Raw genomic sequence first — 23,497 nt, forward strand, 5'->3', positions numbered from 1 at the left:
GCCTTTACTGTAGAAAAGCAGGGAGAAGCCGAGAATAGTGGCTGTTTTGCCACTGCAGCCATTGAGAACACAGCTGTTTTTTTTTTCCTGCTGATAAAAAAGGAAGCTTCACTGTTGCACTTTCCTTTCTATAGTAGTGTGGTCTGAAAATGGGGAGTACGTAAGAGAAATCACTGGCATGGAGGTGAGGGAGAAGAGGATGTGTGGCTTATGCATGCTGGTACTGGAAAGGTTTGGGTCTCTGAACCAGAATTTGCTGCAGCTCTAGGTTTCAAATGCATATGCCAACCCAGGTTGGATCCTGGCTTGCCGTCAAGTTTAGGCAGAAAGCAAGCTGCATGTGTAGCAGGTTAACATATAATTACATGCTTTAGATGAGACAATTAAAAGCTTTTGTAGGACAAGATATTAAATTAAATGATGGGCAGACAATATTCCACCCACTTTTTGATTTAGGATTTTTCTATCTCACATTTCTACGGTAGAATCAAAACTATGATTTATATGTAAGTTTGTATTTTTAAAGTTGATAATATTATACCAATATAAATTGGTTGAATAGATGGTGTCCTAAATACTAAGTTTGAGATCAGTTTGTGAAGTACAGAGAACTGATTAAATATTTTAAAAACAGATTAATTCTGGTAGCTCATGGGCCACTTTTATCTGCTGATAGTACAGTATATTCTGGAAAACTGATTCAGAAACTTGTTTAAGGACTTTAATGCTATACTAAATCACACGTAAGGAATTCATTCAAGTGATAGGCTACAAACTTTGCCTGTGAACTAGCATAGCCAAGCATCAGCCTGCACCTATAAATGCATTTATAGGCCAACAGACCGGCTGCATAATGTGGCATAATACCAGGTATAAAAAAAATATTAAACATAGCACATGATGCTTTCAACTCCCTATGCTCCTTCCTATAATCTTGAATGCAATTATTGTGGAGTACTTTGTGAAATATGACAGATTATCCCAGTCTAATTATATATTATTCTAAAATTGGTTGCTCTATAATAAATAGCTTTCAGGATAATATACAAGGAAATCAGAAGCCAAACCCCAAATCCATAGAATAAAAACAAAAGATCTAAACAATAAATTAAAAGGGATCGAGTTAAATGTATGAATATGCTATGTATCCCTTGTAAAGCAATACAATAATAGAAACATTCATTAATATGACCTGATTTATTTTAAATGATAGTTGAAATTCCACAGGAATTTATGGTTTCAAAATCTGCCCAATATTTCAATGACTTTTAATGGTTGTAAGACAATACTGAATGAAGAGTTATAGCTAAAAAGGTGCCTCTTGCCTCCACAGGATGAGGGAAGATTCAAGCTTTTATTTATGATCATATAATGTAAATGAATGTAGAAAGTTTTACCCACTTTCTCCTAGAGGAGACAGACATGCTAACAGTTAATGCATAAACAGAGAAGCAACAACTTTGTTTTATAATTGTTTATTAATATTAGTGATCTTACAAAGCTACCAATTTTCCCCATGTTTTACTACAGCAAAAGCAGCTTAAAATAGAAAGAACCCTTTTGTATAAAAAAGATCAATACCCTTCATAGAGACCTATGAAAAATCTCGTAAGATTGATAAAATGCTTTTTAAAGAATTGTTTTTTTTTTTCATAACTCTAGATACCATGTGGCAAGTTTTGGAACCAAGTTCCAGCTTGATTTGAATTATTAATAATCCCTTGCTTAATTGGCTGTATTACATAGTTCAATAGAAGAGATAATGTTATTTTATGATAACACTTCATGATCTTGAAGTAATTGATTTTTTGAGCTCAACATAGGAGAAAATTATACTGTTGCATTTTAAAACTTCATTTTTACATTGAGTAATTACTTCTATGCTGCATATTTAATACTTTAAAAAGATGAAGCCAAAGTTCACAGGCTATATGATTTGGAAAAACCATAATTGGATTGTTATGGAACATACTTAAAAGATGCAGTTCACAGGCGACCAATTGGTTGTTATGGGACATATTTTTTGTTGATTTAACAGAATACTGTATTGGAAGTTCTCACTTTCAAATGTAATACTTCCTTTTAAAAATTAACATTTTCAGGAATCCTATATGCAGTCTGTGAAATATATAATTTTTCCATTGAGATTTTCAAATGCATTTTTAAGTCAGGCACTGATTTCTGGAATGTAGAATTCATTCAATCGTGTGGATTGCACTGCAATCAAAAATAGGTTAGTTCATAAGCAACAATCCCTTTTTATTTACAACTTAATTAAGAAGGAAAAATTGGATATGAGTATTTTTTAAAAATGTATATACTCTGTGCTGCTGGTTTAGGACAAACATGCTTCCTGTATTTGGAAAAAGAATTACCAGTTTTTTCCCCCTCTGGTCAGACTGGCTGTGTTGTCATGGAATTTTTGCACCACCTTCTTGAGTTTAATATAGATTTTTCTTGCCTGTTCCACAGAAACTCTGGCATAGCAAAAAAAAAAAAAAAAAAAAGGTCCTTTTCCTACTTGCAATATCCTATATTAATCAAGGGGAAATTTTTGAGAGAATCAACAATCTCCCAGTGAAGCAGCTGCCTAATATTTTAATTGCTTCTGAAGTGATAAATAGTGACACTCTGACACAAATCAAACATGAAATGGCAGTCCATCAATAACTGCAAGCTTCACGTGGTGCTAATATACTTCAGTTAATACTGAGACAGAATACACAGAAATACATGCCTCACATTTTAACAATGTTTTAATAAATTATATTCAAATAGACCTAAAATTTCACAAAATCCAGTAATCAAAGATCTCCATGCATTCTACTAGCATTTTGGAAATAGGATGTATTAGAACCCCACTATTTCCATTCATAAAAGTGACACGTCAGTCAGGTGAAAAAAAAATGCAGTTCAGTGATTCTAACAAAGGCAACGTTTTAAACTGGATGAAATTTCAATCTTCTACAATAAGACTTGATGGCAGTTATTCACATCTTATACTTGAACCGCCTATTTTGTTCCACTGTAACTGCAATAGTCGTGTCTTCTTAAATTTAGCAGCGTAATAATTTCAAAAATGGGGTGGATAGCCTAGTATCCAGGTGAAAAGCAACAGTTGTGCATGGTTTGAAGATTTGGAAAGAAAAGGCATCCTGGTCTGAAGTTCAATTCTTCTTTACAACAGTCTTATCAAACAAATGCAGCATTAAATGCCCGACCAATTATTATTCTGCGCACCTCACTTGTCCCTGCCCCAATTTCATACAATTTAGCATCACGCAAAAAACGTCCCATGGGATAATCATTGATGTAGCCATTTCCCCCTGAAATGAAAGGAAAAGAGCTAAATGTTAAATAAGAGACAGAAATCCTGATGGTGGTCCAGCAAGGCAGGTGTTAGGGTGTGCAAGGCCTGGCTACAACTGTCCAAAGGTAAGTAGTAGGGCAGCTCCACCACCCCCAATCCCCACCCAAGCTTAATTTTTACCCCATGCACTCAAGTGGATGGGATCTTAAATAGAGCTTATTTTTTTTTGGGGGGGGTTAGGGTTTATATTGGGCACACGTGTAAAAATCAAGCTAGGGCTTACTATCAGGATAGGTTGTATTTTGGGGGGAACGGTACTAATAATGTATTCATATGCAAAGAAAGCTTGCATGCTAATTAATATCAATTTGAAAAGAAACAAATTATAAGATATAGTGGTAATCAGTAAAGATGAGACAGAAGTAGCTATATAATGATATGCAAACTTTTAATTAGTTGGTCTACTATACTAGTGGAACAATCAGCTATCTCGTCTCTTACCCAAACACTGGATTCCATCCAAAGCAACTTGAGTAGCACATTCTGCGGAATAGAGGATCACTCCGGCACAGTCCTGAAGAAAAAGACAAGATCACTTGCACTGAAATAGAAGGATGCAAAGCAATTCTAATTTGAAAAATAACCCAGTAGAATTGCATATTTCTTTCCATATCCCACTATGCATTTAAATATACATAATTATTACAGAGAAATTTATTGTTTTCTTAGGAGAGAATTGTTATATATTTGAATTTCCAAAAGAAGAAATGGCAGATAAAAGACAGCTCCGTGAAAAATGAAATGTAAGGCAAAAAATGGACAGCCAGTGAGTTGTCAGCCATCCCAGGTAAACCAGACAGGAAACACAAAATGTACTAATTATACTTTATTGCATGGCTACATTAAGAGAATTTTGCAAGTACAGACTTCCCACCGCTGCTTTTAACTGCTTGACACATTAGGGCAGGTCCTTCTTAATTTTCTTTTGACTCTTAAGCCACTGAGGACTCCTGCCTGTCTCTTCTGATTGTTTCCTAGGCAGCATCTCTCCCCAGTTTCTCAAGGTCATATTTCATTACATGAGCAGAACGGCTGTTCAAACTTTTCTGGACAAAGAGGGGATGGGAGATTGGCCACAAGTGCTCCAGATAGTTAGTTGCTCCCCATGAGGAGCAAGGCAACATTGGCTATGGCAGGTTTTGAGCAATGGGAGACAAGGAAATAACCATTTTGTTCATGCCATGGTTAGTGCCTTTTAAAGCAGTGGTCCCCAACCTTTTTGTACCAGGGACCAGTTTCAAGCAGAAACACTTTTTCAAGGACCGGGGGAGGGGGAAGAGAAAGAGAGATTCTATTTTCCATTCCCAAAACTTTGTTTACCCTACAACTAGCATTAAAGACACCTGACTGCAGTCTCTAGTTCTAGGTCTTGCCCAGCTGTGTAGCTACAAAATTTCATGCAGATGTTTCTCTTATCTCTGTTTGGTGAAAACAGGAATTGAATGAGGAGCATTTAGTCAGTGTGTTTTCCCTAGGAAGCTCCTGTAGTCCTTGTTTAGGGATCATTACATCAGCCCAGGAAGAAACTGCTTCAAAGAAGATGGGGGGCTTTTCCTGTCGCTGTAGCTCCTCCGAGCGCCCGTTCACCCCCACCCCTACGCGTCCGCCAGCGCGGTTCAACCCAGTGCTCCGTTCTGCCTGCCTGCCTGCCTGCGTTTCTGGTTGTTTCTCACGAAGGCAGGCAGGCAGGCAGGCGAGCACTGGGTTGAACTGCGGGCGGGCGGGCGGGGGTGAACCCGGTGGTTGAGGACCCCTGTTTTAAAGGACACTAAACTTATTACAGTGACTTCTTATGCTACACTATAAATAAATCTTTTGTAGATAGATAAAAACGTATTCTAGCAGTTAAAATGGAAAATGGGATATTTAAAATATGTTACACAGTTTGTGTCTTAATTTCCAGTAGTACTAAATCTTTAACGTACTCCTGGCAAAACAAAATACAGGGGAATGTGGAAATTAAAAATATTTTATAAGTGGACTCACAGTCTGGGAAACACAGTATGTTCATTTGGAAAGATGGGCAAAAGTGGTTATTGCCTTGAACGGATAATCCATTTAGTAATCACCGAATCAAACATTAAATTGTTGATTTTTTTTTAAATCTGATTTTCTGATAAGTTGCAGAGTTATGAATTTTACTGCTTTATTTGCTTTTATAGTTTCTCAGTTTCAGTGTTATGAATAGAAATATACGATAGAAAAGCTAAAATAAAATAAAAACAATATTTTCCCGCAAATTCACCTTTGCATTGATGTGTCCTTGATCACACGCCTTTGCTACGTTATATACATACTGCCGGCATGCCATCAATCGGGTATACATATCAGCCATTTTACCCTGCATCAACTATATACAGCAGCATAAAAAGGTGAAAAAAGCAAAATGTTTGAAGTTATTTTCAAATGTTATGTCTAAAAATCTGTATTAAATTGGCTTCCATTCCTGAACATCACTATAGTGAGACTTATAATAGCAGTAAAAAAAGAAACAATTAAAAATGTATTTCATTATTGGTATATAGAAGACAGAAGTAACATACATTTCCAGCTGCTGTCCACAAACCAAAGTGCAAAGTGAAATAGAAGCAAAACTACTTGTGTTGGATTAGCAAGCCTTAGTGAAATGTCACTAGAAGAACAGTTATTACCGGAGGAAAATGGTGATAATAGTAATTGGATGAAATCATCCCTTGAATCACAGTAGCCTTTGTACTGCTAAAGTACTTTGAAAATCCAAATCCCTACTTGTTCTCCAAAAGGGAGCTGCAAACTAAAATAGTTATTTGTTCGTTAAATTTACATGGTCCCCAACTCACAGCTATCCTGGGCAGTGGGTGTATGGAAGTAACATAAAGAGCAAATCTAATCCAAATGTTGCTTCCCAAAGATACTAAATTTCAAATTTAAGAATATTCTAGCAGTTAAAATGCCATTATTTTCTTACTCTGAATCACCCAGTATTGAAGTAAGGGGAAAAGTACAATGGTTTTGCACTTCGTTTCTTAGAATGCAAATATTAACATAACTAGGATAGAAACAATTAAAAGGCAATTAATTCAAAATCTATTTAATACGATTCTTATTGATGATCAGATACTAGCCAATTATTGAATTCTTCCCTGAAAGTTAATTGGTGTCTCTTTCATTATGCTTACCTGGAAGTGGCCAATTTTCTGCCCAAATGCTTCCCTGATATGCAGATATGGAACAGCATGATCTAGGACTGACTGCATGATTCTGCAAGGGAAACAAATGTACTAAAATTGATTTTATAAATTTATAGCATATTTCTGAAAGGGTGGCCCATAAAAATTCAATGAAAAACATAGTGAATTCAGAAAATCATGAAACTAAAAGGGCATTAAGAAAAATGATAGATGAGCAGTAGCAGGTGAATAAAAGAAACTGACCAAATATTAAGAAATGCTTTGAACCTATCCTGCCCACTTAAGCATTTCAGTAAAATAATATATTCCAGAAAAGGTAAAATTACAAGTGACAGAACTATACAAAACTGTGTTGGTCCATTTAGAAACTGTAGTAATTATAACAGGATGAAGGCTCTTAGGATAACCTATACCTCATTAAAATTAAAAAAGAAAAGCAAGAAGCCCATGTTGAGAAAGTCTTCTGAATCAGACTATAAAACAAAAGACTAAAACGTACAGTTATTTGACTAGATAATATGACCCTTCTTTCCTATAATTAGCTAACAATGTATTAAATAGCAAACTTTCAATTTCCTCAAGATAAATTAGGGGAATTGAAAACAGAAATTAGGGGAATAGAAACGTGTATATTGGGAAGGATGAAGGGAATCTTAATAATGATATTTGATTTCAAAGAAAACTTATTTCAAATAAGTTTTATCATTGAAACTTAGTATAAAATATTTCAAGTAATTAAAAGATTATGAAGTTGGAACCAAATAATATTTCCATATTTGCTAAATAAGCATAATTAAAAACTCATTTCACTCATAAAACTATTATGCAAACTTGAAAAATGCAACACAAAGTAATTTTTGGAAAAATTAGACAAAACAAATGCTGGGAGGCAAGGTGGGGGAGGAGGGAATTATAGCTTCCAGCTTCTCTATATAATGGTTCATTGGAAAACTTGGTCTCTTGTGTTTTTCATTCTGCTCATGGAATGCTGAACTGCAGTATTACTGTCTTATGATTCACTGGTTAGGCAGCCAGAAATTATGGTAGGCTGCACTACTCTGCAGATAAGAATCAATTAGATTAACCTTATCTTATTCAAATTTGACTCAAAATACTTCATTATGGTGTCTTATGCAGGGTTCTTTGAAAGCATAAAGATATCCAGCACTGGAAATAGTGCTCTGTATTGTGCAGTTGTATTTTAAAAAGTTTAGACATCACTTTTAATATCTTAATGTTAGGGACCCCACTTGCATATTTCCTGCTGTCGCTCTGGTATCCTCTTCCCTGAACACCCTTATTTTGGTGTTCAGATTATGCTACCAAAATTCAGCAAAAAGTGGCTATGTTTGGCAGAATGATTTTTCTTTCAAATCAAGCAGTAACATAACTGCACAAATCTCTTAACTCAAACCTTTAAAAGTAATACTTAGAAATGACAACTCACTCACTCTGGTGATGATCATTTCATTACTTCATACTGTTTTGTAACTCTCAGAATATTATTTTTTTTTAAAAAGTAAAATGCAGCCCTTCAATGTTGTCAGCCTCCTTAAAAAGTAATGGATGGTATTTATGGGCAATTCATGATCTGAACTTCCCCTGAAGTTATTACAGAGACAGACATTCTATGCTGACAGATGGCCAGTAATGGTACAATTATCTCAGCTACTGTTTTCATGTGTCTTAATAGCAAAAAGAACAACTGCACTTGTAAGTCATTGCTTTGAATAAATCACCTCAAAGCTATAAAAACCACGAAGGCCCCTTTGCTCCTAGAGACAATTGTGAGGGGAGGGGAGTAACTGTAGGCTAGTATAAACAGGTTGCTTAAAAATAATTTTAAAGATAAGGAAACTTAATGTAAGAAAAGCAAGTAAAAAGACTAATTGAAATGTAGGAATGATTTCTCATGTGAATAATACTTTACATAAGGAATTATTACCACCAACTGAGAGAACTGATGAAGTATCACAATGTTCTCAGAATAATAAAATAAACTCATATTTACCCTAGTGGTCCACCAGCCAGAATGAGTCTCTCTAGATCTAAGCCACTCATCAACACATAGACTCCTTTACTTAGTTGTCCCAATACATTCTTAGCTTTAAGAGACAAAGAGAAGTTGGTTACTTGTATAACTTCAACACTGGTTCAGATAAAGAAATGCACCACGGATAGATTATGTGTAAGCCTACATATACACAGCAGTATATGATATAGAGAGAATTACATTTTTAACAAATATTGTTTAGCAACGAAGAAAAAGCACTGTTACCAATGCACTTTCTTACATATCTTGACAAAAAATAATTAAACATGCACAATTTAAGGTTTAATCTCAGTATCATGGTGATAAAATCAAATTATAAATAAATTAGCAGTAATGGGAACCTGTTGTGTCTAATATGATGACATCAGTCAGTTCCAATATTAAAAACTACAGTACCAATAACCTGGTTTTAAAAACATACTGAAAAAAACAGCAATAGTGAAAGAAATGTACCTTTACCCATTGTTTATGCTGATACACAACTGTGGAATCACAAGGTGAAACATAAGGCTCAGCAATTGATGTTATTCTGCAATTATATATAGCTGTGCTGTTTGCCTAACTTAAACCCTAACACACACACACACACACACACACACACACACACACAATATAAGTAAAAAAAACAGTTGCAAACTATAGGTAATGCAATTACATGGAGTGGGTGCATTCCTTGTGAAATGTAGAAAAAGAGCAGTATCTTAATTCCCTGAGTGAATCTCAGAGAATAACTTTGAGTAAATATACCTCCAGCAGAATACAAGATGAGTCCTCTGAATCTGCTGTGGCCTTTGCTATATGGCCTAAACATATATTTCTGTGGGTGCTTATGGGGATCAAAGGAGCCTGTGTTACAGCCACTAGAGTATATGTGACACAAAGCCATGTGTTTCAGAATTGTATTTCTAAAATGCATTCTGATCCAAGTGAAAGAACTCTAAAAGCTCAGAAAATTACTGGAACAGGTCAATGTTGGACAACAATGCAAGTGACCCTGGAGATCAGGGAAGCTTAACTGGCATTTAGTAATACTGCTGTTGTCTTCCACTGAGCTGAGGAAATGGAACCAGTTTTTTTCAAAAAAGAAATGACACATTCTCAATTCTACCTAAAAAAATGGAAACCAGGAATCCACTTTACTGCCAATAAAATCTGAAAAATGAGAAGGTGCATTTTTAAGAGTATAAAGATGGCCTCTTCTGCAGTTCCTTATTAGCAACATGTACTGTGATCAAATGTGGGAAAGAATGGATTCACAGAGAAAACCAAGTAAAAGATGTTTCTTTTCCTTTCCTGAAATCAAATATAGGAAATTACAATCTTGAACCCTATGCTGAATGCTCAACAACAGGGGTCCCCAACCGCCGGGCGCGGACCGGTGCCGGGCCGCGGAACAAGCCTTACCGGGCCGCTGGTTGCTGGGCGCCGCCATCTTTTTTGGTAAAAAGCGCTTCTGGTGAGCTTTTCGGGTAGAAAGCTCACCGGAAGCGCTGTTTCGTCATAAAAGATGGCGGCGCCAGCGCCAGTGAGCTTTTCCGGGTAGAAAGCCATTTCTACCCGAAAAGCTCACCAGAAAGCGCAGCCGCCGCATATTTTTATGACGAACAGCGCCCGGTGACGCCACCGGAAGCGCCTTTTCGTCATAAAAGATGGCGGCGCCCAGTTGACGCTGCACCGGGCCGCGGCGCCCAGCTGATGTCGGAACCGGGCCGCGGCGTCGAAAAGGTTGGGGATCCCTGCTCAACAAGATAAAATGGGTGATGTTAACCATGAGCTGTTCTATTGAATGCTTTTAACATAAAGACAACACTGGCACCTTAATTATTAATACTTTTAAAACTTACTCAGACATAAGCTAAGCTAAGCTTATGTCTACCTCATTTTATCAGGTAGATGGAGGCATGACCCATGACAAAGAGGTCTTATGTATACATGGATGAATTAGAGGACAAGGAAATGGAATGGGAATAGGCAGGATTGCTATGGAAATCAGGAGACAGAATTACGATAGAATGGCCATAAATAAATTGTAGGCAGCAGTTGTCAACTCTGGCTGCTTTAACATGTCTGGACTTCAACTCCCAGAATTTCCCAACCAGCAAACTGGCTGAGAAATTCTAGGAATAGACATCCAAACATCTTAAAATGGCCAAGATTGAGGAATACCCTGTAGATTGTCTACTGTTATTTTAAAGGTCAATAAATCATTGCTGGGTAAGTAATATGTCCAGAAAATAGAGTCTGTTTAAACAAACCACTGTTGTTAGAAAAGAGAGGAGAAGGGAAACGATGGAGGGAAAATGAGATTCAGAAGAAAGAGTTTAAGTATAGAGAAACAATTTTTGACTGTTCAGTTTTTAAAATATTTTATTTAACATTCAGAAAGACAAACCTAAGAAGAGAGAAATAGGGGAGTTGTCATTACAGCTGAAAGCAGCACAGCTACTGTGTAACTCACCAGGAACTTTGCAATCCTCAAAGATTAATTCACAGGTATTTGACCCTCTCATTCCCAGTTTATCCAGTTTTTGTGCTGTGCTAAAACCAGGCATATTCTGAAGAAAAGAAATAGAAAATGCACAGGGAAACTCTCTTCCATTAGAGGTTAGACTAAAACACATTTCTTAAAGCTTCTAACTGAATAGTCTGTACTGAATAGGAGCTAATCACAGAAATGACTCATGCAAAGTGTACTAATGGCAACACGGTAAAGGAAGAGATCCTACACCTACAGAGATAGCAAAATCAGAGACCACAAATCAACATACATGTATGTACCCAATTCTTAACATGAAGCCAAAACAAGTTTAAGTTTGCGTTCCTGTCACTCTTACTCCAAACCCCAAGGTAACATGGCACTCTAACTAAATTAGGGATGTAAAGAGTCTGGGCTCATGGGTCTGATATGAAATGAAATCTTGTTCCAGTTTCCTGATTTCTAATGTTCCATTACTTGCCTTCTACTCATTCAATGCTCGATCTCTTCTATCTGTAATACTAGTTATTAAACTGTTTACAATATATAGTCAGCGGAGGCTTCAGGGTGATTCACTAATTATGAATATGCATATAGAAAATCATAATGGCTCAATCCTTTTAACAAGACTTTCCTATCGGATGTGGCAAGATGGTTCTTAATTTACACAAAGATGGACATGGGAATGACTGTAAAATTAGTTTAAAATAAAAATGCCATCAAATAGGTTTACACCATCATCATGTAGGCTATGTTGTTCCAGTTCAGAAACTCAGAGAAGAACTTCCTTGAGCTCACTGAAGTTAAACATCACAAGGTAAATTATTATTTTAAGAGGTCCTAATCTTGCCAGTTTAGAGCTATTCTTAAGGAACTCTTCAGTGGTGGTATTCTACCGGTTCTTAGCGATGATGAACAGTGGAAATCAATCTCTCCACCGCTCTGCTGTTGGGCCCACCCGGCCGCCCAGGCGCCTATACACACCTTTATCCTCTGCTTTTGAAGCACAGCTGCTTTGCGCGGTACAGCAGAGTGTTGCGCGGCAGCTGCTGAAGTGAGAGTGCAGGCTTGCAGGAGGTGAGTTGGAACGCCCCTGTGCCTACACAAAATGCACGTTTGATGTGCATGCACACGGAAAGTGTGTGCACGCACATAAAGTGCGCCCACCAAGCCAATAGTAAAACTTCTTGAATCCCACCACTGGAATTCTTCTTACTCTATGGGCAGAGGCAACTCTATTTCTGCAAAACTTAACACCGTTGCTCAGAACGCTCAAGGAAGGCCAGCGGAATGCCTGGTCTTTTCAGTTTCTTATGCAAGATTGGCCACAGAAGAAGGAACTGTTGGCCTCTATTTTGGAGACAATGTTGTTTCAATGAATTCAGGAGCATGGCTTGTTTTATTTTCTAACAAGTAAGTTCTTTCACATCCAGTTGAAAGGACATGATATCCATACACATGTGTAAAATATTTTACATGGAAGAGGAAAACAAGCTTTTTTTTTTTTTTTACAACCCTGGAGACTTGCCTTTTCCACAATGAATGCTGTTATACCGTGAGAAGCTGGAACAGCACTGGGGTCTGTTTTAGCATATACAATTAGAACATCAGCATCTGGGCCATTAGTAATCCAAAATTTGTTCCCGTTTAGAACAAAATAATCCCCTGGAAAGGAAAGATAACTGCTTAATTGTCTGGTTCACAAAACACCCGTAGTCAATGTATTTCCAGAAAGTCTTATACTTTCCAAGACAACTGAAATTTCCATAAATTTTTCTTCTCAGATTCTGGATACCTGTTTGCTTTTATGTTGCTGTTTATTTTTACAGTTAGATGTAGAGACTTACTATATAACTTAGCGCTGGAGCAGAGTCGTCCTACGCAAAAAACACATTCTTCAAAGGATTAGTCAGCTAGAAGGGTTGGTCCACAGATCAGTGCTTCTCAAACAGTATGAAGTTATGACAATCATATCTCTGTGCAATATTTTATTTTTCACCTCACAACTTTGCTCCATATAATTTTTGCTTAAAGCGGTTGAAACACTCAGAAACCTGTGTTCTCTGTGTTTCCCCATCCCTGCCAATAAACCCAATCCTCAAATCTGAAGCAAGAGAAAGCAAATGTGAATATCAAAAAGACGCAGAAATTACTTTCTATATCAATATACACCTGGGTGGATGCAATATCTTAAAGCCGAGTTTATATGAACTTCAACTAGATGGTCCTTCTACACCACTGCAATCAGCATCTTTTAACAACCCCATAATCCCTTGCAAGGCGGAGCCTGGGCAACTGAATGGAGCTAGCGGAGTGTTTTAATGGCCAGATGCCCTTCCGGTTGCCAATGCGGAGTTTTGTTCAGCAGATATATTCTCAGTGTGCCCAGAGAGAGAAATATCTGCCTCTACCCAGGATTGAACTCACAGCCTCCTGATTGTGAGGTGAGAGCTCCACCTCTAGACCATCATACCACTTCTACACCACTGCAATGATGGCCCAAAATTGGAGGATTGCGGGGAGGGTTTGAATCCAAAAAAGGACACATGGAATTCTACATCAGCAATGAGGATTTCCTGGCTTTGCCTACTTTGTACCTAAAGCTTGAAACTTGATAGAGCTTTTTAAACAGAATGCAACAAGTACAGGGGAGAGTTGCCAAAAGGGGAAATCATGGGCACATTTTCCCACTCACAATCAATAACCTTGGATGTGGGTTGATCGGCAGTGATCAGCAATGAAAATAGAGAAACTGAGGATAGGACAATAAGGATCCCCACTGGAGAACACATTGTCAGCTTCATTTAGCCTGGCAACAGCTGCTTTAGACAAAACTGTTATATTCACATCTGTGGCAGCTCATCAGCCTTTCATGCTGACTTGTGTTTTACAACAGCATTAGTTGTTCTCCATCCCTTTGGCTTGGGAATTGCTCAGACATACATCAGAACTAGCGTAAGTTAATTTTTTGGACATAAAAGAATAGTTAGAAAAGCTTGATGTATAAAAGTGGAAGCCCAAGGGGCATTGGATATCTTTTACAAACATTTTTTTTCCATGTATACACAATAATTTTTACCTTTTTTGTCTGCCCTCAGCTTCATGGAGACAACATCAGAACCAGAATTGGATTCACTCATTGCTAGTGCTCCAATATGCTCTCCACTAATCAACTGGGAAGATAAGATGAAAAAGAAGTCTATTTTGCTGCTATCATTACTATTTTTTTTAATTGTTAAAAAAATTGTTTTCATGCTTTGGGGAACTGCAATAACAAGTGTTATCACTGGAGAGCTGCTCCAAATAATTTTACTAATGACACCGTAGAACATCACATCAAGCAAGATAATATTCTGTAGTTCTGTTATAGCAAATGAATAATGAAACATTGTTTGGAATGGACTTTACAGCTAGGAGAAGGGTACCAAGACAAAAGTATTAGTAGCTTTCCATGAGGACTTCTCCCTTCTTGCCTTTTGAAAACAGGACCAAATTGATGTATACTTGAAAAATGACCAGATCATTGAAAACAGAGTTTAAAAATTGGACAGAAGCCATGGGTCTGGAATAAGATGTCAAAATCTCAGCCCATATATTAAAACTGCAATAGTTCTTAACTTTCACAATAGAATTGTACAAATAGTCAGTTTTGCTATCCTGGCACAACAGCTCTCTCATTCCCTCGCTTTCTGTTCTTTTTAGCCCCGCCATCTCCATATTTACATCTATTCTTTTTCCAAGCTTGTTCAGTACACTGGAATGAAGCAATATAGTTAATACTCTACATATTAATATTACTTCAGCCTTTCAATTTAAGACAGTGAGATGCTTGGGTAAACTTGTACATTTCTCAATAAGAATGAAATAGATAAACCATACAATTTACCCACTTTTGATAGCATTATGGGTAAAAATAATTTTATTAATTGGAGAAAGGATGGTACAGAATAAGGAAAATTTGCTTCATGGAATCAGAATGGGTTCTCCCTTAATGTTCCAGCCCAGATTTTAATAAATGGAAAACAACTAAGAAATTTTAACTGTCAGAGCATTTTTTTAAAAATATCACCAAGTCCACCATATAGAAACAGTCGTCCTTCTTTATTTAGTTTGTATTTAAAGCACTATTAGCTCATCAGCTCTGGCACTCACCTACTTAATGCAAAGTTGTTTTTAATGAAATGCTATCTTGCAATAATGGGTACTCACTTGGGGAAAGATGATTTAAATAAAAATAAAAATTAGAATATCCCTATTCTAAGTGAAAAATGTAACGGCGCAAATGGAAGATATTTCATTTTTGCATCAATTGGGCAGTGATTGCACTGTTCTCACTGCAATAACAGCGATGAGCAGTGAGGGGTAAGAATAGGGAACTAATCAAGTCAAAAGCCTCTTCATATCAGAAATTCATTCTTTTATTCGTTAAATAAGGAGAAAAACTGACATCTTTTTCAAGGTCTCCTGTAGACATTGTACATATTAGAGCTTTCCGATGAATTAAGAAGAGCAACATCCTGTAACTACTTTAGAACTGTATGGATATTTTCATAGATGCATAAGCACAACAGAACACAAGGTAGTAGACCCTCATTGTCTATGGAGATTCTTAGGGTCATGGTTGTCTCAAAGGTGCTTTTTTCAAGAGGCAACTGGACTTTCTTTTTTTTCTTAGAGGATGTTTTGCTTCTCATCCAAGAAGCTTCTTCAGCTCTGAAGCGCAAATGGTTCAGTTTGAGATGGACACAACACAGGCTCATCCCCAAAAGCCTTTGCTGTGTTCAATAGTGAAGGGACACAGGGCAGAAAACATTCGGCAGAAAACACAGCTCCACAACACAGTCCTTTCAGCAGTTCCAAGAAAGATCCACACCCATTTGCGCTATTCAGGTAATCCCGAGGACACAGACAAACCTCCAAATGGCCTCAAGGACTCTCTAAAAGATTGCAAATGACCAGCTGTCTGCAAGGAATATAAATCCTTCCATACCCCATCATCCAGTTAAAGCTGAAGCTTTTTGGATGAGAAGCGAAATGTCTTCAAAGAAAAACCAGAAGGTCCAGTTGCTTCTTGAAAAAGCATCTTTGGGACAAGAGCCTCATTGCAAAGACTAGATTCAATTTCAAGTTGTAATTGCAGCTGAACCCAGACCGGAAACTACAGAACCAAATCACACAGAGCTTGCAGAAGGGCATGTAACAGCTAAGGCATATTCTTAGGGGCTTCTTCAAAGTTGCCACCAAATGGAAATGCTTAATATGTTAAGGGAAATTTGAATGTTACGTTAGAAACTAAATAAAATCAAATTCAGTTTTTGTTGCGCTCACACCTTTTATTGATTTTATTTAGAGACTACCTAATTCCAAAGTGACTCTAGGTGGTTTACACTTTAAAGAGCAGAAAACAATAAAAGGAAGGGAAAAATCCGTCAATATTTGCATATGAACAACAAAAAACACAACTGTCATATATAAGACTAAAGGATCTTGACACACATTTCAAAACTAAGCAAGGTCTTTGGTCTCTAAAAAGTAGCATTGTTGACTGAAGGCCTCAGAAATGAAGTTTTAATTTCACTGTTCTCACACTTGGACTACTGCAACTGGCTCTACATGGGGCTGCCCCTGAAGATCACCCAAAAGCTACAACAGGCTACCATTAAGTTACCGAGGAATCATGAAAGAGTAGAAATCAGAAGAACTTTTTGTTTGGCATTGCCTTTTTCCTCACTTTTTTTTTTAAAGATCACATTCCAGATTCTTCATTTTTTAAAGACACCATCTGGAATCCTATTGCTTAGGATGTAAAATATTGTTTTAAAAATACATTCATATGGAAAATTTTGCATGATAAAAGAGAAAAGCAATAACTTTCAGTGCCAGAAAATAAATGAAAGGATGAAATGACTTAGCAGAAGACTATTTCTTTTTTTTCCTTGATACCAATACACAACAGAAATAGGCTTCCAGGGGCTTTGGGAACCTGCTTTTCCAAGTCTGCAGAAGTCTCCTGTGGATATCAAATACTTTCTCTTCCTCACTGCACCATAGGCTAGTCATGGCAGGAAACAAATGTGGAGGTAGCCCAGCCAAACATCTTGTGTGAGAAGTCTACTTGAAACACTGCAAAGTGTTTAACTTGCACAAAAGCAAATGAGGGAGGACTATAGAGGCCTGCAGTGTATGTTTCCTTATTACAGGAAAAAAATATTAGCTTCTGCATCTGGAGAAGCAAACAGAACAAGCTCACATGCACCTGGACACCACGTCAAGACTGACAATTGGTTATATGAACTGAGTTCATGGAAAAGGCTCCCTTCAAAGTGAAAAGAGACAACATGAGATACGAAGCACCAACTGAACTTGCTCTGTCATTTGTAAGGGACCAACAGATCTATAAAATCAGCCTTCAGAGGCAACCAGATGAGTGGAGGGAAGATTATATTTGAAAAGGAAGGCATGAGCTTAAAACTCTGAATTTTCCAACTTTCTTCTCCTTCATACACATGTACTGCAGTTTAGTTCAACTGCAGCACATGTATGAAAGGGCTCTTCTGTAGATGTTCGCTCAAAATTAAGCCCTACTAAGTTCAGGGGTGCTTATTCCTAGGCAAGTCTTACTGTATGTATAGACTGCTGCTATACATATAGTACTATATACTGCTATACATATAGTTACATATTTAACTGCTACTTAAATATGTAAGATACTTATCCTAACCTCAGTGTTAAACAGGCTCTCTCTCAAACCTAGAGGGACTTGGTAAATATCTCTTGCAGATATAAGATTGCTTCCTTTACTTATCATTAATTTGTAGCGACAAATCAGACATAAAAATTGAAGATGGTTTTTAGTCCAGATGTTTTTAAATTGTTTTCTACCTATAATACTTAAACAAAATACATTTTATAAAGATTAAGTAAAACAATTGAGGCAGAATAATGTGACTTGCTGTACTCTAAAACAAAACGAATACAGGTAGTCCTCGACTTATGACCACAATGGACACCCAAAATTTCTGTTGTTAAGCGAAACACCTGTTAAGTGAATTTTGCCCCATTTTACGACTTCTCTTGCCACAGTTGTTAAGCGAATCACTGCAACTATTACGTTAGTAACAAGGTTTTTAAGTGAATCTGTGAACCTTGTTGGAAGGTTACAAAAGGAGACCCCTTGACCCTGGGACACTGTGGCCGTCATAAATATGAACCAGTTGCCAAGTATCTGAATTTTGATTAGGTGACCATGGGGATGTTGCAACAGTTGTAAGTGTGAAAAATGGCCATGTCACTTTTTTCAGTGCCATTGTAACTTTGAACGGTCACAAATGATGAGGGAATAGAAGGCTTAGATGAGGGAATAGAAGGGGAACTTACCAAATTTGCAGATGATACTAAGATGTCAGGAATAGCTAACACCCAAGAAGATAGGCTCAAGATCCAGATGAATCTTGGCAGACTAGAACACTGGACCATATCTAACAAAATGAAATTCAATGTAGACAAAAGTAAAGTCCTACACTTAGGCAAGAAAAACCAAAAGTACACATATAGACTGGGCGAAACCAGGCTCAATAGCAGTAACTGTGAGAGGGATCTTGGAGTCTTAGTGGACAACCAGCTAAATATGAGCCAGCAGTGTGCAGCAGCAGCCAAAAAAGCTAATGCAGTCCTAAGTTGCATTAACAAAGGGATACAATCTAAATCAAGTAAGATAGTAATACCACTCTATAAAGCCTTAGTAAGACCACACCTAGAGTACTGCATCCAGTTTTGGTCATCACATTATAAAAAAGATGTTAAGACTCTAGAAAAAGTACAGAGAAGAGAAACCAGGATGATTAGGGGACTGGAGGCTAAAACATACAATGAACGATTACAAAAGAAGGACCAGGGGAGACATGATAGCAGTCTTCCAATATTTGAGGGGCTGCCACAGAGAGGAAGGGGTCAAGCTATTTTCCAAAGCGCCTGTAGGCCAGACAAGGAATAATGGATGGAAACTGAACAAGGAGAGATTTAACCTGGAAATAAGGAGAAACTTTCTGACAGTGAGAACAATCAACCAATGGAACAGCTTGCCCTTGGAAGTTGTGGGAGCGCCATCACTTGAGACTTTCAAGAAGAGATTGGACTGCCACTTGTCAGAAATGGGGTAGGGTCTCCCGCTTGGGCAGGGGGTTGGACTAGATGACCTATAAGGTCCCTTCCAACTCTGATTATCTGTTAAATGAAGTGTTGTAAGTCGAGGACTACCTGTATATCTATTCAAGTTGTTGCATTATTTTGTTCTACTGTGTAATTGGCTTATTTCTACACACCTTGGGTAGATATTTCTCTTTTTGTGCTTCGTTGCCATTCCTCACCAACTGATTGATGCACAGATTTGAATGAGCACCGTAGCTTAATGCAATTGCTGCTGAAGCCCGAGATATTTCTTCCATTATCAATACATGGTCCAGATAGCCCATCCCTGATCCACCATATTCAACTAGAAGGAATTGGGGAGTGGAAGGGTAGAAAAGTTTATAATTAGACAAATATAGCCTAGAAATATTACTAATTGCCCCAAGTCCAAAATATCCATATCGCCACGTATTGCATATCCATAGGCCACAAAGGCTTGTTCAATGCTGAATGCATGTACGTACCTGGAACTGTTACTCCCAGAACTCCTAGTTCCCCGAGCTTCTTCCAGAATTCCTATAAAGAGTGGAACAAAGCCTTAAGCAAGATTTTGGCCTAACGTAAGGCCACCCAGGTTTTGCAGTGTCCTTAAGTATCCCAGTTTAATCTCCCTTGCCAATATAAAATGCTGGGTAAAATATCTATTGCCCAACATTGCAAACAAAGGATTGGACAGTTGAAGAGTGGTTTGTTTGCAGTTCCATCCGATACAACTCTAAATAAACACTATCATCATTGGGTAGGTAATTAGCTCACTGAGATAAAAAAAACAAGGTTTTCCATGCAGCGAGACCAATTAATTAAATTTTGAAAGTGACACTGTTTATCAAGTACAATTACTAGTATCTCTGCATTGAAATATCATTTCAACATGAAGCGTCTTGTAAGATTATATTTCAGGTTTAGAGTTTACTTGCTGAATTGCTGTTTTCCAGATTAATTAGTGGCAGCTTATAAGCCAAAACTTTAAGAGGGAAAACTCTAAAAAGTCTTTTCCCTAGTCCCTTTTGGACTGCAAATAATTAATTTGCAAGCATATGGAATGCTAACATTTTTACAATATTGGTATTTGGCTTACTAATTCCGACTATGTTTGCCCAGTTTAACATGAACCATGATAAAGTATTTGCCCAGGAATCACACCTGATATATCACAGAAAAGTGCAATCAAATGCAGTTTGCCAGATAGCAATAGCACTATAGCAATAGCATTTAGACTTATATACCACTTCACAGTGCTTTACAGCCCTCTCTAAGCTGTTTACAGAGTCAGCATATTGCCCCCAACAATCTGGGTTCTCATTTTACCTACCTCGGAAGGATGGAAGGCTGAATCAATCTTGAGCCGGTGAGATTCGAACTGCTAAACTGCTGACAATTGGCAGTCAGCAGAAGTAGCCTGCAGTACTGCAATCTAATCACTATGCCACCACAGCTCAGATGTCCTAGCCAGGTGCTATTTTACACCCACACCCACATCTTTGCAAACAGCGTTACCACAGTGATCTGAGCAAGATTGTCACATACAGGATAATGGAAGGTTAATCCTTCCTCCAGTCTCTGTGCTTGAAAAAACAACATTCTAAACACGATTAAAATAGTGAGAAACAGTGGCGCGCCAGAGCTTCTACTGCAAAAACAGATATGCTTTATGGCCTTCATGAATGATGATGATGATGATCTTGCCTTTTTTCCGGGAGCTCAAAAGTGGTTTACATAGCCATTTCCCTTCATTTTTACTGTGCAATGGGACAGAGGGAACAAAGGCAATACATTTGATCCACGACAGTGGACATGGGACTCCACAGTCCAAATCTAACTTCTTAACTGCTACACTGAGCTGGCCCTTAAGTATATGTAGTCCTTGACTTATCACCATAATTGAGCCCCAAATTTTTGTTGCGCAGTGAAACATCTGTTAAGTGAAATTTGCCCCATTTTATGACCTTTCATGCCACAGGGGATCACGTGATCCTGAGACACTGCAACTGTCATAAATATGAGTCAGTTGTCAAGCACCCGAATTTTGATCATGTGGCTATGGGAATACTGCAACGGTCATTAAGTGTGAAAAACAATAAGTCACTTTTTTTTGCTGCTGTTATAACTCTGAACAGTCACTAAATGAACTGTTATAAGTTGAGGACTATCTATACAGTTTCCCTAAGATTTAACTGCTGCTCAACCACAAATTAACTATTAGTTTGGATTCACAGTCACTGAACAAAATGGTATCTGCAGCAGCAGCAATTGGTAGGGCTAAAAAGGAGTTTTCTTCCATTCATTATTTTCAGAAGTAATCCAATAAAAAATAAGATGTTAAGCAAAACAGAATTGTGCCAATTAAATTTTATAGGAAGATCTTGCGTTTTCTACAAACTTTAAACACCCTAAAAAAACCCCCCCACTTTCTTTCTATAGCCTTCTCTTAGATCGTTTTTGTGGTCTAAATGCTCCCTTGGGAAGACCTAGATGCTGCAAAGTGCAACCTAACATTATTTGGAACAAATATGAAGCTGCAACTGGTTTACTCAAGGGCCAGTAAGGTTTATACATTAAGCCTCTCCCAGATTTGCTATTTGGAATTCTTTAGCTAGACTCACTAGTAACTCAATCTAAGAACTGTCTCTAAGGAAAATGTGCATTTTATTACCGAAGTTATCATCCCTCCCTTGAGATAAAATTCTTGGATTGACTTTTGGCTTACAGTATATATAGAATGAGGAAAGAAATTGTTTTTGTAGATTAGAGAAACTGTAACTCTTAAGAAATGGCAGAACTGATTTACCTCACTGTATGTGGCTTCATTCACACCAACAATCCCCGTGAACAGTTTTTGAGTTAAGTCCCTTATAGTACTGTTTTAGTTCAGCTGCCCCCTCTTAGAACAGTCAGCCCTGATTTGAGTTGGGAGGCTGGGACCTTCTACTCCTAGGATTACTTTAAGTATCTCCCTGAACTCCTAGCTCCATTTACAATTTAAATAATTATGTAAGAAGTTATTTTTTTAGGATCAAAGGACCACATTATTTACGAAAATGGGTACCTTGGAAGCGGATATTCTTAAATGGTGCAAATGGCATTTCGACATATATGAAAAATCAAACACCATGCACTCTATCAAATTATCTGATAAAAATATACCCCAGTACTTATTAGGAAGTATAAACTTACTATATCAAATAACTTACATTGTAACATATTTAAAAAGCAGTCTAAATTTTTTACTTATGTTCAACTCCGTTCAAAGTGACGTCACTGAAAAAAGTGACTTATGACCAGTTTTCATACTTATGACCATTGTAGCATCCCCATGATCATGTAATCCAAATTCAGGTGCTTGGCAATTGACTCATATTCCTGATGGTCCCAGGGTTACTTGATCCCCTTTTGCGACCTTCTGACAAGCAAAATCAATGGGGAACCCAGATTCACTTAACAACAGTTGGATTAATTTAACAGCTACAGTGATTCACTTAACAACGGTGGCAAGAAAAGTCATAAAACAGGGCAAACTCACTTAACAAATGTTTCACTTAGCCACAGAATTTTTGGGCTCAATTGTGGTTATAAGTCGAGGCCTACCTGTATATTTTTAATAGTTAGCTGTTAATGTATAAGGTTTGTCTGTTTTGTTTCCAGGCAGGTATTTGTTGCCATAATCCCTCTCTAACATACCAAATGCCTTCATGTCAGAGGCGATATTCAGCAGGTTCTGACCAGTTCTGGAAAATCGGTAGCGGAAATTTTGAGTAGCTCAGAGAACTGGCAAATACCCCCTCTGACTGGAGATTTTGCAGTATCCTTCCCCTGCCACGCCCACCAAGCCACGCTCATAGAACTGGTAGTAAAAAAAATTTGAATCCCACCACTGCTTCACATGATGTTCTATCTAAACTGCTGCAAAATACTGCTCAAACGCAGTTACAATCAAGTATAAATAAAATGAAATACAGTATATTATAGATTAGTCTGAACTTTAGCATCCAGGAAGAATTGGTGTCTTTCACCAAAGTCTGTAAGTAAATTTCTGAATGGAAATTTTTAGTTCCACAAAACATACACCAGAGTTTAGGAAACTATTTTTTTCCTTTCCCATTGTTTTGGGAACAACAGCTAAATTTTCCTCAGATAAATGTAAAAATATATTACATAAAAATATAATACATAATATATTACACTATACCATATAATTCAATTGTCTAAAAGTGCCATTTACTAGTATGTAGTTGCTGGAATCA

General features: G+C 37.4%; 1 protein-coding gene across 1 annotated transcript in view; it reads right to left on the minus strand.

The window, feature by feature from the left end:
- Positions 1-1,459: 1,459 nt before the first annotated feature.
- IVD (isovaleryl-CoA dehydrogenase) overlaps positions 1,460-23,497 on the minus strand; it is a 28,445-nt gene continuing 6,407 nt past the window's right edge. The window contains exons 3-12 of the mRNA XM_026664569.2: positions 19,721-19,772; positions 19,391-19,560; positions 14,149-14,242; positions 12,598-12,734; positions 11,052-11,148; positions 8,552-8,645; positions 6,529-6,610; positions 5,616-5,720; positions 3,812-3,884; positions 1,460-3,326 (exon numbers count right to left, since the gene is read on the minus strand). Coding sequence (XP_026520354.1) covers positions 3,193-3,326; positions 3,812-3,884; positions 5,616-5,720; positions 6,529-6,610; positions 8,552-8,645; positions 11,052-11,148; positions 12,598-12,734; positions 14,149-14,242; positions 19,391-19,560; positions 19,721-19,772 — 1,038 coding nt within the window. The 3' untranslated portion in view covers positions 1,460-3,192. The remainder of the gene's footprint in view (positions 3,327-3,811; positions 3,885-5,615; positions 5,721-6,528; positions 6,611-8,551; positions 8,646-11,051; positions 11,149-12,597; positions 12,735-14,148; positions 14,243-19,390; positions 19,561-19,720; positions 19,773-23,497) is intronic.

This window comes from Notechis scutatus, chromosome 1 (assembly GCF_049901735.1).
Source record: "Notechis scutatus isolate UNSWTSFEM ecotype Mainland chromosome 1, rNotScu1.2, whole genome shotgun sequence".
NCBI lineage: Eukaryota > Metazoa > Chordata > Lepidosauria > Squamata > Elapidae > Notechis > Notechis scutatus.